The sequence below is a fragment of the Oxyura jamaicensis genome, chromosome 3, assembly GCF_011077185.1.
Source record: "Oxyura jamaicensis isolate SHBP4307 breed ruddy duck chromosome 3, BPBGC_Ojam_1.0, whole genome shotgun sequence".
In the NCBI taxonomy this organism is placed as follows: Eukaryota; Metazoa; Chordata; class Aves; order Anseriformes; family Anatidae; genus Oxyura; species Oxyura jamaicensis.
In genome coordinates this window covers 70,620,285-70,635,320 of record NC_048895.1, presented here as the reverse complement: position 1 = coordinate 70,635,320, position 15,036 = coordinate 70,620,285, and the positions used below count along the sequence as shown (strand labels likewise).

The 15,036-nt window shown below is 42.1% G+C and overlaps 1 protein-coding gene across 1 annotated transcript in view; it reads right to left on the bottom strand.

Moving 5' to 3' along the window:
• The window catches only part of SLC22A16 (solute carrier family 22 member 16), a 37,162-nt gene extending 24,842 nt beyond the window's left edge, over positions 1 to 12,320 (bottom strand). Inside the window, exon 1 of the mRNA XM_035322223.1 lies at positions 12,135 to 12,320. Within this exon, the coding sequence (XP_035178114.1) occupies positions 12,135 to 12,184 (50 nt within the window). The 5' untranslated portion in view covers positions 12,185 to 12,320. The remainder of the gene's footprint in view (positions 1 to 12,134) is intronic.
• Positions 12,321 to 15,036: the final 2,716 nt, after the last annotated feature.

The following is a 15,036-nucleotide window of genomic DNA, read 5'->3' as shown; positions in this document are numbered from 1 at the left end:
TAAACCAAAAAAACTGTTATGCACTTACACATTTACGTACACTTACACATTTATTTTTTGAGAGGAAAGGAGCTGAATGAGACTCAGGAGCAGTATTTTTGCTATGGTACAGAGAGACAGATTAGGAAGCAGCCTTAAATATACAACTGACGCGGCCTTATTTGCCTGGCAGCATCAAGAGCAAACTGCCTTCCCTCCTAGGTAGGGGTGGTTTAAACTATGCAAAGACTTGGTCTCAGCCCACATCATCAAAATAGTCTTTTCCAGAATTGGTGTTCAGAGGAAGAAGATGCTGTGTTGGATGCAGATAAACACACCAACAGCACAGATGCAATGGGAATAAGAAAGCCTGTAGAAATCCAGAGTGCCCCAGGATCATCATCACTAGTGGAAATATGTGCATCAACATGCACTCACCATATAGCAGACACCAAAACATTCTTACAATCTTTTAGAACTGATTTTCTGAAGAACTCTAACACTTCTTTCCCAACTATCATTTCTTTATGGATCTGTATCTAGGCATCAGATGAGCAAACTCACTCAAAGTGAAGTGATGCCAGCATTTATTGCGTGGTATGAGGAAACACTTTCCATTTATCCAAACAGCCTTTTCCCATACACTTTTTATCCATATGCACCAATTTTACATTGTCTGGAAGCGTCATTAAAAAGACATTGTTGCCAGCTACCATAACAAAGTGGTATCTAAGCTAGGTTTCCTATGCTTGGGTTTCAAGGTTTTGCAAGAAGAGTACCATTAATTTTCATACTATCTTTTGGAAATGTTTACCTTTAACAGTGGCTATGGCAGGTCCTTTTTATTGCAGTGTCTATGTAAATGACTCTTGACATACACACAAACACGAGGAAAACTCTGCTTAAGTTACAGCAAACAACAAAAACTTGGTTTGTAAACTCCAGTGTAATGTCAAATAAAATTCATTCCACTTTATATACCCTAAGAAATGAGTACAAGGATGGGAAAGTAAAAATTTATTGTAAATCCTGGGAAAAAAAAAAAAAAAAAAAAAAAGATATTTTCAACTCAAAATCTTTACCAAAAAGAGGAGGTGAATTCTCTTGTTTTGCTGTATTATGAATGTATTGCTGATATTTCTGTTTTCCTCTTCCACTGCAGCAAATATAAATCAATCATCAGAAGATTCCAATAATTAATGCCTCTGAAAGTTTTTTGCTTCTCATGAAATCTCCTCCTGATTTTGTTTTTATATGTTTTTCTATGTAAGTCTGAAATTTAAAGAAAACCAAGATTACTTTCATTTGTTTTGTATTGCATTATTTGATTTGAGGTAACTGAATGCATCCCATTACTAATTACACAGTGCACCAAAACGTATTAGGAACTCCTTTTGGAACGTTGTTTCAAACAAATCACATTGATTTCTAACTTTCTTCAGGTCAACCTTATTTTTGATGATCAAAGTCAGCACGAAGCACCTTTTTGTAATTTTTGTGCACTGGCACCCATCCAGGTGCCAGCAAAGCAGCCCCCCAGCTGGCAGTTGTGGCTCCACGTGGGGCTGCAGCAGTTATCGGTGGAGAACCGATCGATCACAAGAAGAGCACGGCTGCAAGCAGGGACGGACTGCTATTGCAACAGCATGGCTAACGCCTTCCAGTGGCAATGCTGGAGGCTGCCAATTTCATTTTAGTTATCTACTTGTCCTTTCTGCTTTACATGTCTCAAGGACATGTACCAGGTAACTAAATTTAAAAAGAACATGACCATGCAGCTTTTAAGTTATTTCAGTTTGGTTTGGAATTATTTGGATTGGTGCTACACACAGTGGGTAACTGTTCAAGAGTAACTGCTTCCAGCTCTGTACTTTGACGCTTCCTTCCAGGAGCAGCATTTGTATAAACACCTACCATTTAGAAATTCAGCATGTACTCCGTCTGCATAATATATTAATAGTGTTACTTCTTACAGGGAAAACTGAACTCTAGTTTCTCCAGTAACACCGCTTTCTTTTGGTCAGCCTCTTTTTTTGGGGACAAAGCCAAACCATGTCTTTAATTCCCTTCTGCACTGTAGTGTTTCCATCAGCTTACGTAAGCAAATCATTTCATGCCACAATCTTTAAAGTGTTTACTAGAATTTAAATGTTTTTATTGAGATTCCACCCAATTATAGGCAGAGGCACTACTTCGCATATAAACTGTTAGCATGTTTCATTCCTCCTTTCCACTTCATGTGTTTTCAGATGTTTTCTGCTGTTTAACCTGATTACACATAGCACTAACTTCGTTCAAACTATGGAATTTTATTTGATCTGAATTTTTTCCATCTTTGGTCCTGAAATAAAACTCATCAGTTTTCATATGAATTCCATGCTTACTTATTTGTTTATGTATTTCTATTGAGAAACCAAGCCTGGTATAACTGAAGGTACAAATACACGGAATGAACACTTGCCATTGCAGTGATTAAAGGATGCTTCTTAAGAATTGTTTCTTTGGTCTGTATTCATAGCACGGCCTAAGAAAATCTGGATGGAGACGGCTCATTTTCAGTCTTAATTCTAAATAAATTCTCTTGCCATGCCACATATTGTTAAGCGATAAAGGCTATAAATTTCTGTATAGGAAATCTAATTCCTCCCCACTTGGAAAATGATTATAAAGTTTCTCATTCTTCACAGGTTTTTGAAAGATCTCATGGGAAAAGGTAAAACAAGTAAGAAATCTGCATAATCAGTTCAAGCATACTGGATGCCACTTTCCTAGAATATGTTTATAATCATTCTTGCATATACTAGAATATGCTGAGATTTCACTTAAAATAAGAAAGAGTATTAGCTCTGCAAATCAAATTATATTTAAACCATTTCTCTAAGTTTCTTTCTTCCTTCATATAAGCAAGAATTTTATCCATAGCATTACTTTTGCAGCCAAGAATATTATTAAGATAAGCTAGGCCATTTCTGTGGGCTACATAAAGCCTTGTATCACCTGGGTAATGGGGCATTTTACCGTCCCTGGCTCCCTTTGAAACTTGTACAGCATTACGGTGTTAATAGCGACTTGCAACACCGTAAGTCATCATCAAGAGCAAAACAGAAGAGCTAAAGCAAATACATTTAATGTCTAATATCTTTTTTGGAATATTTCACAAATAGAATCACTTCAGATGTTATTAGTTACACTGCAGAAATTAAGTGCTAGATAATACAGTGCCTTCTAAAATCTGAGACAACATTTAAATCAAAGTATTGCTTAAAGAAAAGCAACTCAATTTCAGCTGGAGATTCTTTGCTGCCAAAGACAACACAGCAAGTTGCAATTCTCCATGCATACAATTCTACATATGTAATTCTACAACTCGGAGAAAGGGAGTCAGAGCAATCTACCGTGTGATACGGTCTATGTTCTTTCTGTTAAGCTAGTCTCTTGGCTCTTCCAAGGTGAGGTGGTCAGTCCCACCCATGTTCCTACTTCTCAGCCAGGTTATCCCCAACGGGCTATCTTCTCCAAGACAAGCCAGGTTATCTCTACACCTACATTAAAAAAGGTTGCTGAGCTCGAGAGGACTTTCAGCTACTTTTGCAGGCTCACAGCTCACCTTCCCTCCAAACTGCCCCTACTCACTGTAAATGTGCAGCCCACTCTGATTGGAAGTCCTCAATCGCTTTTCCCTGAATGGTCATGGGAATCTGCCCCTTAAGAAGATGCGGTTAAATGATTAATTCCCGCTGGGGAGTTCTTCAGTTTGTTTTGTTTCTCCTAGCAGCCTGGTCATGAACTTCTGTCTAGTTCTTATTTCCTTAGACCCCTTCCAGTTTCACTGTTGGATATTGGTTCAGCGAACCTAACTGTGTCTTCACAGGACAAGAAATGTATTTCTGCTTTCTCTCTTCTGAGAGATTTACATTGTCGAGTATATACAATACTATGAAATGTCAGAAGTTGATTTAATAGATCTTGGATATTTGAAATACTACCTCTCATTTTAATTAGACAGAGAGCCTTTTCACAACCTCTTCAAAGAAGAAAAGTCAAAATCTTAACAGCATTATTGATCTTTCCAAATAAGAGATATTTTCATTAGTTTTATTGGTCATTTGTCTTTTCCGTCACCAACAGAGTAATTTATTCTTTATTGTTCTTGATTTCTTCATGGAAAGCAGACATTTCCATTTCTTGTCACTCGAGGAAAATGATTCTATCACCTTCCTCATTAAACTGTTAAAATTAATTTAACTTAAAAACAAAGAAATACAGATGACAGATTTCACTGTTTCCAAGGCCAAGAATGCACTTTAACATCTTACTAAACACGTTCTGTAATGTTCTTTAATCTGGTTATACCTCCACAATAAAGTCAGGTGCTTTCTTTGAGTCTTTCTCTTCTGGTAACATGGGAGTGATCTGGAATAATGCTGTTTTAAAACCTTACATAAATATTTACAAGAAATACACGGGGCTCCCATTCTCCAGAAGAATCCAATAAAAAAGATGTATTTTGCTCAGACCTGCCAGGACTCTTCTGCGCAGATCTGGTTTTGTACCATCTGCATCCATTCAGAACAGAGACCAAAGAGAGCTCACTCAGCTCCACTGATCTACAAAGGACTACGGTTCTTCAAGGAGCCTAAAACGCAAGTGTCAGCGACAGGAGGTTCCAATTGCTTTGACCCTGGACCAAACACAAATTCTCTCTCAGATGGGTGGAACTGAAACAAATTTCTTGGTATTTCCCAGCTCTGCTGACCTAAGCCAGTTCCAAAGATCTAAACAGCAGAAAAAAATCCAAATGGTGATTTGTTTTGGAGTCTGAGACATGAATAAAAGTTATTTTAATGAAATGTGGTCTCATCTGTATAATTCCACCATATATTCAGTAGCTTTGTGTCACAAAATGCTTTGGGATATTACTTATCTTATTGCTTATTTTCCACCTTTCATATTTGACTTTCTCTCTAGTACTAGACAGACATTCAAATGAAATACTACTTCACAGATATGGTATAGATAACATCTACTTCTTGAGCAAAGGCTAAATGAATACTATCTAGTATTTTCTAACTTTTTGCCAAGTACACAAAGATCTATACCTGCAATTTAAGGGTTAAAAGAATATATTTTTGCCTACTTTGTAAGTTCTAAATGACTGTATTCATCTTCCTTTTTTCCTTTTCATGAAGTCAGTTGCAGGTTTTGTTTCCTCACTTGCCATCTCTTCAGGACTCCCATGTTTTCAGAATTGGCTTGACCTCTTTGCTCTGATCTTAATGCTCTCAATTCAATCTCTGGCCAAAATCAATCTTTCCTGGAATTACCTGTATTCAAGGAACTGACAGCAGGTATTGCTGATGGAATGCCAACAAGGCGGCAAGCACTGTAGCAGCAGTACAGTTGCATACCTGATGGGTTTTCTGCTGACATACAGCAGAGCAATGCAAGGCTCAGGATACCCGCTTTGAGTTGTCTTGAGAGAAAGATGTTGACTAATGCTGTGATGCAGAAAGTGTGCTGCCAGAAGCATCTCCCACATCCCCACCTCCTAGCTAAGCCTTAGTCAGTTAATATAAGTTGGAAGTGAAGAAAGAATCTGGATGTATACTGTACACTTGGAGGCAATATACCGTATACAGTGTTCAATCCATATACATCTGTAATTCTCTAGATCCCCTTTTCACTCAATGAGGAAGCACAGACAAATCTAGGTGCAGCTTTCATCCTGTCCTAAAGCACTCATTGAAAATGAGACAGATGAATCATGCCCTTAAAGGGCATTCTCCCCCTTGACAAGGTGACTGATGCAGGTGTCTGAAGTTTACACTGTACACCTGTAAAGTCAGTGAGATGAGCTCACTAACTTTATTTTATTTACTTTATTGAGCCTTGATTTGAAAAGCTAACTTCCCTGTACAGCTAGCATAGACTTATACAGATGGATCTGGTGGGAACCTAGATCCTTCCAAATCTCCTTCACAGCTTAGAGAGGAGGAAGTTGCAACATGGCTGGAAAAAGGCTACATCCATCCATGGATACAGCACGCTGAAGTGACACTGAGCTTCATCCAAAGTGTGGTGCTGACTGTTACAGAGCAGCAAATTACTCCCAGCTTTTTGAGGCATCTTTTGTATTCTTCCTGCTGTCTTACCAGCCTTTTCCATCAGTTCTCCAGGATGCGGCCTCTACTCCTGTCCCAGTACCACTGCTGGGGCTGCAGCTCGGATGCTGCTCACTAATAGCAATGCCTACAAATAACAGGAAGAGGAATCCCAACTTCTCCTCTCAATGAAAACGTTTTCTTGAGGAAAGGGTTCAGTCTCTGATCCAACAGATGGTGCTTCTAGATTCCTGAAACCACCTTTTCATTGCATGTGAACTTCAGAAAACACCTGGTCTGACTGAGCTGAGCATTACAACCTGGCTGTCAATGCATGATGTGAAGGCATATGTTAGCTGTCTAACATAATTTCAGTATTTTTCAAGGAGATGAGATTTCTCCCCAGGTATGTGGACAACCTGTCAGATCAACCATCATTAGTACTTGTAAATCTGTCTCATTTGTCTTCACACTGTTTCTAGTTTTGCCCTTGTAATAGAGACCTCAGCTGATATTTTCTGTCTTGCTATTTTTTCAATATTTCTGAGAAATTGATAATCCCATGTTCTTGCTCAACCACTATAAGTTAATGCCTCAAGCCACCTGAAATGAAACATCAGTCGGGTACATATTTCAGTTCCATTCTTGTTGCATACAGCAACATGGTAGCACAGAAAATTTCATGGCATGTGCTGAAGCTTTCTGGGGCCTTAGACGAATTCTCTAAATACTCTACTTGAATCATTTCACTTCCCACAATAAACTGGTCAAACTTCTTGTGAGTAAGCCCTTTCATAAAACATGTCCTTCCCACTTTTGAAAACCTCTGTGCTGTTGAAAATCATGACAATTATGAGAAAATTACTGGTAGAGCTTTTATAGAAGCAATAGAGCTTTCGCAGGAGTGACATATCACGCACCAAATTACAGAGAACACACTGTGCAGTGCCTTGCATCTTTAATTTTCATTCATACCATAACGTTGGGGATGAAACAGCTGATCATCAGTTCCTTGATGCGTGTGATAATTGCCTCATGCTGTCATAACTCTGTCCATGCTACAAGTTTGTCCAGAAGCCACCCTGGCGGACTGCCGAGATTTCAGAGGTGCAATCTGAATCTCAGCAGCTGGCTTACAAATCTTAACTGACTTCCTATCTTTTGTGATTCTACGATTTTCTGTTATTGTGACCTACCTTTTAATTTACTGTTATAATCCCCTTTTTCACTCCAGACACTGGTGGGGTGAGGTTGCCAGCACACTCAGCTGCAGTACAGTTTTGTCTATGCAGATCCTGTGCTAGACTACCTCTGGCATGACCTGGATCCCAGCAAATGTTTTTAGCACCCCTTGCAGACAGCGCTGCTAGTGATCGTCACATCACCCAGGAGCACTTGCCAATATCCATCTTTGGTTCTGAGCTCTGAGAATATTTCTACTTTTGCCTAGTGAGGCATAGATAATAAGAGCTTTGTTTAAGCTGCTAGAGCCTGCTCTGTGAAAACACATGGCTCGTCTCACTTCTCCAAAGCTATTATGAGGCTATGCAACCAGGGGGATCGAGTACTCTTTGCAAAATATCCAGACACCAAAAAAAAAGTAAAAAAAAAAAAAAAAAAAAAAAAAGTTTTTACTGAAATTGAGGTAAGTCCACTTATGTTATCCTATGGGCACCTGAGACAAGCACAGGCCGATTCAGACATTATCATATAGTACAGTTCAATAAAGCTGAGGAACATTTATCAAGCATTTCTGACAAACACCACCCCTGACTAGGAGCCAAAGGAGGACTTAGATTTGAGATTCTTCTCTCTGGCACATTCCAGTAAACACAAACAGCTGTCCACTGACACACTTTGAAAACCGAATGACAGATATGTTGCTATAAATTTGTCCACTGCATAAAGTACCTAGCATATAGGGGAAAAAAGTAGTTTTTCCCAAAGCAGTATCTATACCACCAGTGTTTTGCTCACCTTTGGGGAAAATACTCAAAGTTTAAACTGGAATTCACATTGTTTACAAATATCAATTTTGTACAGGGTGCACTAAACACTAAATGTATTAGTATTCAGAAAATGCTTGTAATGTTTCTGTCTTTAAAGTAAAAGCAAATCATCTTTTCAAATGCTGAATATGATTACCTGCTTCTTCTCCACACCAGCTTGGAAAAGAAAGAGTGATATTTTTGCATGTGCAGCAAGAACACTTCTCAGCTTGAAAAATGTGTTTCCTTTCAAGAAATCTATAAAATATGTGAATTTGAAAAATCATTGTTTGAAAGTATTCGTATTTTCTTTTCCATGAAAAGAAGTGAGTGAGCATGTTCTCTGAGATACTTGGGACTCTGGTATTTGATACACACCCAAAAAGTCCCGGAAAATTCCTGAAAGTATCATGTACACACCACAATTTGCAGAAGACATAATCAGATCTCCACAAGAGCTGGAAGCTATGAAACAGGAGAGGGAATAAGGGTATCAGCCTGAAAATAGGAGCCTGGAAAAGTTCTGAGATGTGAAGACAGATGGTTTGGTGAAGGCCTTTAGAAATGAACCAAGAACTCTACAATGCGGAGAGATGAGAAATAGTGTTAGCACCAAGTGTTCAGACATTGCTTTTATGGCACTGACCACCAGGGACTGCATTGCAAACATCCATTGAAAGAACCTCTACAAAAGTCAAGTCAGTCTTTTACGAGCTAAGCATGGTCTACGATCTATTTATGCACACTACAAAAGTTCCAGGGCAATTAACAGAAAACACTGAAACTGTTGAAAAATGTGGTCATCTCTCCTGGATTCTGTGTGTGGATGGAACAGTTGGGTACCCTGTCCTGCTTCTCTCCTTTCCTCGGTGCTAATCCTGGTAGGGGTTGCTTCTGAAGTCCAAATTGTAGCAGCTCCACTGACCGGGCAACAAGCTCATATAAGGCAATGACGTGAAGGTGTTAAAGGCTGAAGAAATGCACAAACATTTCACTAAAGATGAAAAGCAGTCATTGCTAACTTGTTAAATAGCCTAACTGCTAGTACAATACTGCATTTATAAAGCCAATGTTTGAAAATCTGGCTAGCTTCATTTTGTAAAAAAAAAAAAAAAAATTGTTTGAAAGAAAATTATCTTTTAAAAGATTCTAGAAATACTTCATTACAAAACCTGGAAATAGTGTCAGTGACACCCAATTATCCCCTCTTTCCCTGACAGTTTCCACCCCCCATGTTTAGCTAAAGTAAAAGCTAAGATGTGAAAGCTGTAAATCACGGAGAATGCTCTTTGTACCATGTACACTGCACCTCACGGCTACTGGATGTACTGGTTGGTAAATCAAATCCTTGCCCTCTAGCAGTGAGAGGCACTTCACCAGATTTTTCCCTAGACTTCCGTTCCAGATTACGTTATGTCCCCACTCAGCACTTTGTGATGACATAGATGAGAGCTGCAAAATACGTAGCCTGTTGACCACAAGCAACCAGGTAAGTAAGGTCTGTGCCCTGCTGGTAGACTAAAGCCACTGAACTTCTTACAAGTCCTTTGGTTTACCCAGAAACACGATGTGCAAGCAGGTCCCCAGTTATCCACCAAGAGCGGCAGGCCCAGGAGGAGCATGCTTGCTGCAGGACACCGAGCAGATGCTGCCTCTGCAGAGCTAGCAGGGCACAAGTGTGCTGTGCCAGCAGCCCGAGGCCCGGCCACCAACTCTCACTGATGGCAGTCAGCACGGCTGGGCAGAGAGGGGCTGGGGAAAGTGTGGGGCAGTGAGGGAGAGCCCACAGGGATGGCCTGGCAGGAGGTGCTGCATGGCAGAAGGATGCAGTTTGATGCAGGTAAACCGGGAGCCTTGAGGTCTGGCAGCTCATTAGAAATGAGGCCTCTTGAGGCAGACAGGACTTTTTTTTTTTCATTCACCTCTCCAACTATGAGCAGGAATCTCATGCTCCAGAGACAGACTCAAGAACAACATTTAAAACAACTGTCCTAAATTTACGGGCCACAGATACTACTCATGCCCAAAATCAAAGACGGGCTGCAGGGGTGGCCTCTGTGAGCAGAGCCCAGGAGCTGCCCCAGGTCAGAGCAGAGCCAGCTCCAGCCAGCTCCAAAAGGACCCCCCTTTTTGTTTTTAGTTTTGTTTCTCACCATCACACTCTATTTTAACTAGCCATCAATTAAATTAATCTTCACCACGTGGAATCTGTTTTGCCTGTGACAGTAATCAGTGAGCAGCCTCCCTGCCTTCATCTCAACCCACGTTTTTTTTCATCAGATTTTCTCCCCCTGCCTTGCTGTGGAGTGGCAGTGAGAGAGCGGCCGGGTGGGCACCTGGCGGCCAGCCAAGGGCAGCCCTCCACGCAGGCATACGGTCTTCCTTTAATGGCAAAGGAAACGGGAGCTGTTCCACTTCCGTGTCTGTTCGTGCATGTCTCGAGACCCCTCTAGGAATTACAGCATCACTGAGACTTCTGCAGGAGAGTCTGATGGAAAGCAAGATGTTGTCACGTGTGAATGGCAATTCTGCAAAGTGGAAGGTTCATACGTTATATGTATGTGTAATTATGTACCTATAATATTATAGCTATATATATAATGCATACATGCTCTCTCCAAATATGTATTTATATTAACAGCTGGCCATTCTTCACTGCATCTGTCAGAGTTTAAGATAATCAGAACAGTCCCCAAATACTTGGACTGCTCAGAGGGCTTGGACTGCTCACAGTCTGACTGTGGCAGATCGACCGAATCTATGCGTAGTGCATGTCTTACGCAGGCCTTGTGAGAATTGCTGGAACTGAAGAAACCGTTGATGGCCTGTGACTGTCACAGTGATGCATAAATACAAACTCATCAGAACTTACTTCACTTACAAGTAGGAATATGTGCAGCAGACATTTCATATGTAGCACATTTATCTAGCAGTATTGAAGGACTAAACAGAATTTTTTACAGCATTTTAAAAATAAGTTCATCCACTATAAGGTCACGTTATGTTTACATTTAGCATGTTGTGTTTGAAATCTTGAACAGCCATGAGTAGAACATGGCTGTGTGCATTTCAATAGCTTGCAGTTCACTGAAAGGTCCTAAAGTGAGGTTATCATTGTAGAATTATTCTCCCTTTAATTGCAAAATGTAGTTTTATCAGTACTTTGGATAAAGTTTTCAAATGTTCTCAATTAGGAAAACTACTTCATTAGAAGTAGCTACTTCCATGTTATTTCAGCAGAGTATGATGCTTGTTTTCCACAAACAGCATGCAAGACAGAAGAGCAACAGCAAAATAAACTGTTTGCTAGGAATCCTCTCCTAGTTCACACAGAACAAAATATTTTTGTTGCTGACCCAGAACCGATCATGAATGAGATATTATTCAGATGGCTATGCATGTAAATCACAACTTGGCAGATTTCATTTTAAGCTGAGATCCCAGTTAAGCAAAGAACAAATCTTTCCATACTAAACAACTACAGAGGTTATCAATACCAACGACACTGCTTGCACGTGACGTTAGGAGCCTGCGCTGCTGCGGAGCACAGGTATGCACCTCTACCATGAACAGGAGCTCCAAGGCTTTGCTCAGAGTGCTGCTGCCTGCCCCTGATGGGGAGCAGATCTACACGGTGGTATGGGCTAGCCCACTGGTGACTGAGGCGGAAAGCACAACGCTGTAATTCAACTGCTTCAACTTGCAGGCAAATTGTGACACGGGGGTCTGCTCCAGCAGGACGCACCTGCGAAATCCACGCTGATCAGCGCATCAGGACAGCACACGACAGGACCCACGGAGGGTCATACGCCTTTTAGTTGTGTAAATCGTCTATCCTAAAGTGCCATTTCCGTGTCAAACACTTGTTTTCCATCACCTGCTCTACCCAGAGCCTCACCCCCACCTATCCCACACCAGCCCTGTCCGTGGCTGCACAAGTACACAGACACAGCCCCAACATCTGTGCACCCCACCTCCCAAACCTAGGCGTGTGTGTGCATCACACTATTTATCACACGAGCGTGTCTGTGTGTGTGTCTGCGTCCCCGTCCGCCCGCCCCGGTACCTGCCGAAGTGTCCCAGGGAGTCGAAGAGCCGCTCGGAGCCGGGAGCCATGGCGGGACAGCCGCAAGCCGGGAGCCTCAGCGCCGCTCTCCCCGCTGGTGCCCTGAGGAGACACCGGGAGCCGCTCGGCCCCGGCCCCCGCCCCCTGGATGGCCCCGGCCCCGGCCCCAGCCCCAGCCCCGGCGGGGACCCGCGTCCCGCCCCGCCCCGCCGCCGCCCCTGCCCCGGGCCCCCCGCACCCTCGCCCGGCTCGGCCCGGCCCGGCCAGGCGCAAGGTGGCGGCTGAGGGGCGCCCGCCTCAACGGTCGCGCCCCAACGGTCGCACCCCGCCGCCAACCGTCCGTCGGCCGCCCCCCCACCGCCGGTTCCTTTAACCCACAGTGAGGGAAAGGAAGCCATGAGGTGCCTAAAATAAGGTGCCTAAAATGAGGTGCCTAAACCCTCCCGGGGCGGCCAGAAACACGCACAGGATGTAAAACGCTGTTATTATTCAATAAAAGTGAAATATAGGTCCCATGTAACACGGCTGTCACTCGTAAGCCAATTTAGTAAGTTTTTTTTTTTTTTTTTTTTTTTTTTCTTTTTCTTTTTCTAACAGTAAGGTTTCACATTTTCAAATAGTAAGGCTTTTTTCTCCCCAGGGCACTTAATTTCCCTTCTCGGTTAGTCCCAGGTCCCTGTGCTGAGGGACCAGCCACGCTCCAAAGTCTCCTTCCAGGCAAAATGACCCTGCGGTTCTGGGATGAAAGACACATTTCCAGCAGGCTGCGTGAGCTCTGACTGGGCTGCTCTCCCGAAAAACAGGAAGAAAAGAAAGAAACGGCCAAATCAATTCCGTCTTACCGTATGCATATTTTATTTTATTTTTTTTTTTTAGGAAGAGCAGAAAAAGCTTCACAGAATAAACCCCAGAATGTTCTTATTAAGTCCCTGGGAGCCAACCTTCCTCTTCCAGAAGGTGCTCCAAATACTGCTGCTAGCACTGCCTGCCCGGACTCGGCTTCGTGGGGCTCTGGCACGCTGCAAGCACCACAACTGCTGCTCTGCACGGAGCAGATGTTCGTGCTACGTGGTGACAATCTGTCCCAGTGCAGACCTACAAAAAGCAGATGTTTGTCGGCCCCCTTGGCTCCGGGTGGCTCCTGAGCAGACCAGCGGCAAGCAAATGCCACATAATGTAGCCAGGAACCTGAGGAACAGCTCCAGGAGAGGATTACTCCTCACAGCTACTGTGGTATATGCCCTTCATCTCCCCCAAGTTTTGAAGCATCGCTGTTTGACAAAGCTATCCGTACATCTTTCTGCATCTGCAAAAGATGTTTTAAATACAGAGCTTGGAGTATGCTGCTGCTACTTCCTTAGGGTACGTGAGCCAGTAAGTCCAAGGACTGATTTGGTTGTTTGTGGTAAGATTTTTTGTATTTGTTGTTTTTTACCTTAAAAACATCAACATTGAATTTAATCGACCTTGTTTTTCTCTGGAGAATGTTTTTCAGGTCGAAGTGGTACGTGCTTGAGTGCAGCACTGGTACTTTCACAAAGTGTTTCTTTCTCCGAAGAGCCACACTAGTTAAATAGTTATTTGCAAAGCCAAACATCAACGAATAGTAAACACTCTGGCTAAATATTGCATTGCTGCTCTTCTGCCTGTTTCTAGTGTCTTGCCTCCTACAACAGGTAAATTCATTAGGTTTCAACAGGAAGATCTTTTTTAGGTGTAAAGGTCAAGCAGGAAAATAAGAGAGAAGTCCCTTTCAGCACCATTTTTAAACCTAAAAAGATCCAGAGTTCTCCCTTTGCAGAATCTCTTGTAGACATTTCCGCACGCATTTTTCTCTATGCCTATGTCTTTGAAAATATCATGACTTTATTGCCTGTATCGGCGTAAAGATAGGAAATTGGAAATCACTCCTATTGAAGTTAATACCAACTCCCACGTCTGCATTTTCAAAAGTTATTAATGTAATGTCTGCAATGCCAGCTCTCTTAAACACGTGGTGGTCACAGATTCACCTCCTTTCTTTCAAGCCTCAGAAGATGCTCAACATGCTTTAAGGCTGCCTTCCCACTATCCTATTACACCAGTGCTACACGAAGCAGTAACTGTGCTTTTAGCTGCTGTTACTCCTCACCGAGTTGTTTTTCACCAGAACCACCTAGAAACAGTTACAGAGGTCCTTCGCTGGCTTTGTTCACAGACAATACACGGCTTTTTTTCACTTTTTGCTGCATGACGAACTCTTGTGCTACAGAAAATACAGGGAACATCTGAGGAAGAAATGGAAGATGTCTGTAATTAATATGGTATCTAAACGAGAACATCCACATCCATGGTCTACTTAGAATTTTAGGGATTTTGTTATCAGAAGGAACTGAAGGGAGTTTGTGATCCCTTTCCTACAATATCTCTAGAAACCACTGGGATGGGATCATTGAGGGTGTTTGCAACACTATCCAGGATATTCCAGAGGTTTAAAGTGTTGGTTTTTTTAATCCCACAAAGGGAATATGCAGCGGCTCATCTCAAAAAAAGAACTTTAGTTACAGGTTTAACCTCATTTCTGGCACTTGCAAACAAGTTGATGTTCAACAGAGGCATTCAGTATTGCACAATCCTTGAGGAAGAAGTGATCTTAGCAACTCGTAATGGGAGAAGAGATGGCTTGCAAAATATTCTCCCTTGGTCTGTCATTCCCACTGGGAAAAATCCGGTGTCTGCTGGTACAGGCTGTTCCTGGCCTCCCCTTCTGCAAGTCAAATTTCAGTGTCACCAAAATATGGGAAGTGTATGAGCAACACGCCTCTGATGTGAATTTACTGTACGTGTTCCGATTCATTCATACATGCATGTCGAGCTTCATATTACAGCTGAACCCCAAATACCATAGTGGTGTGGTCAGTAG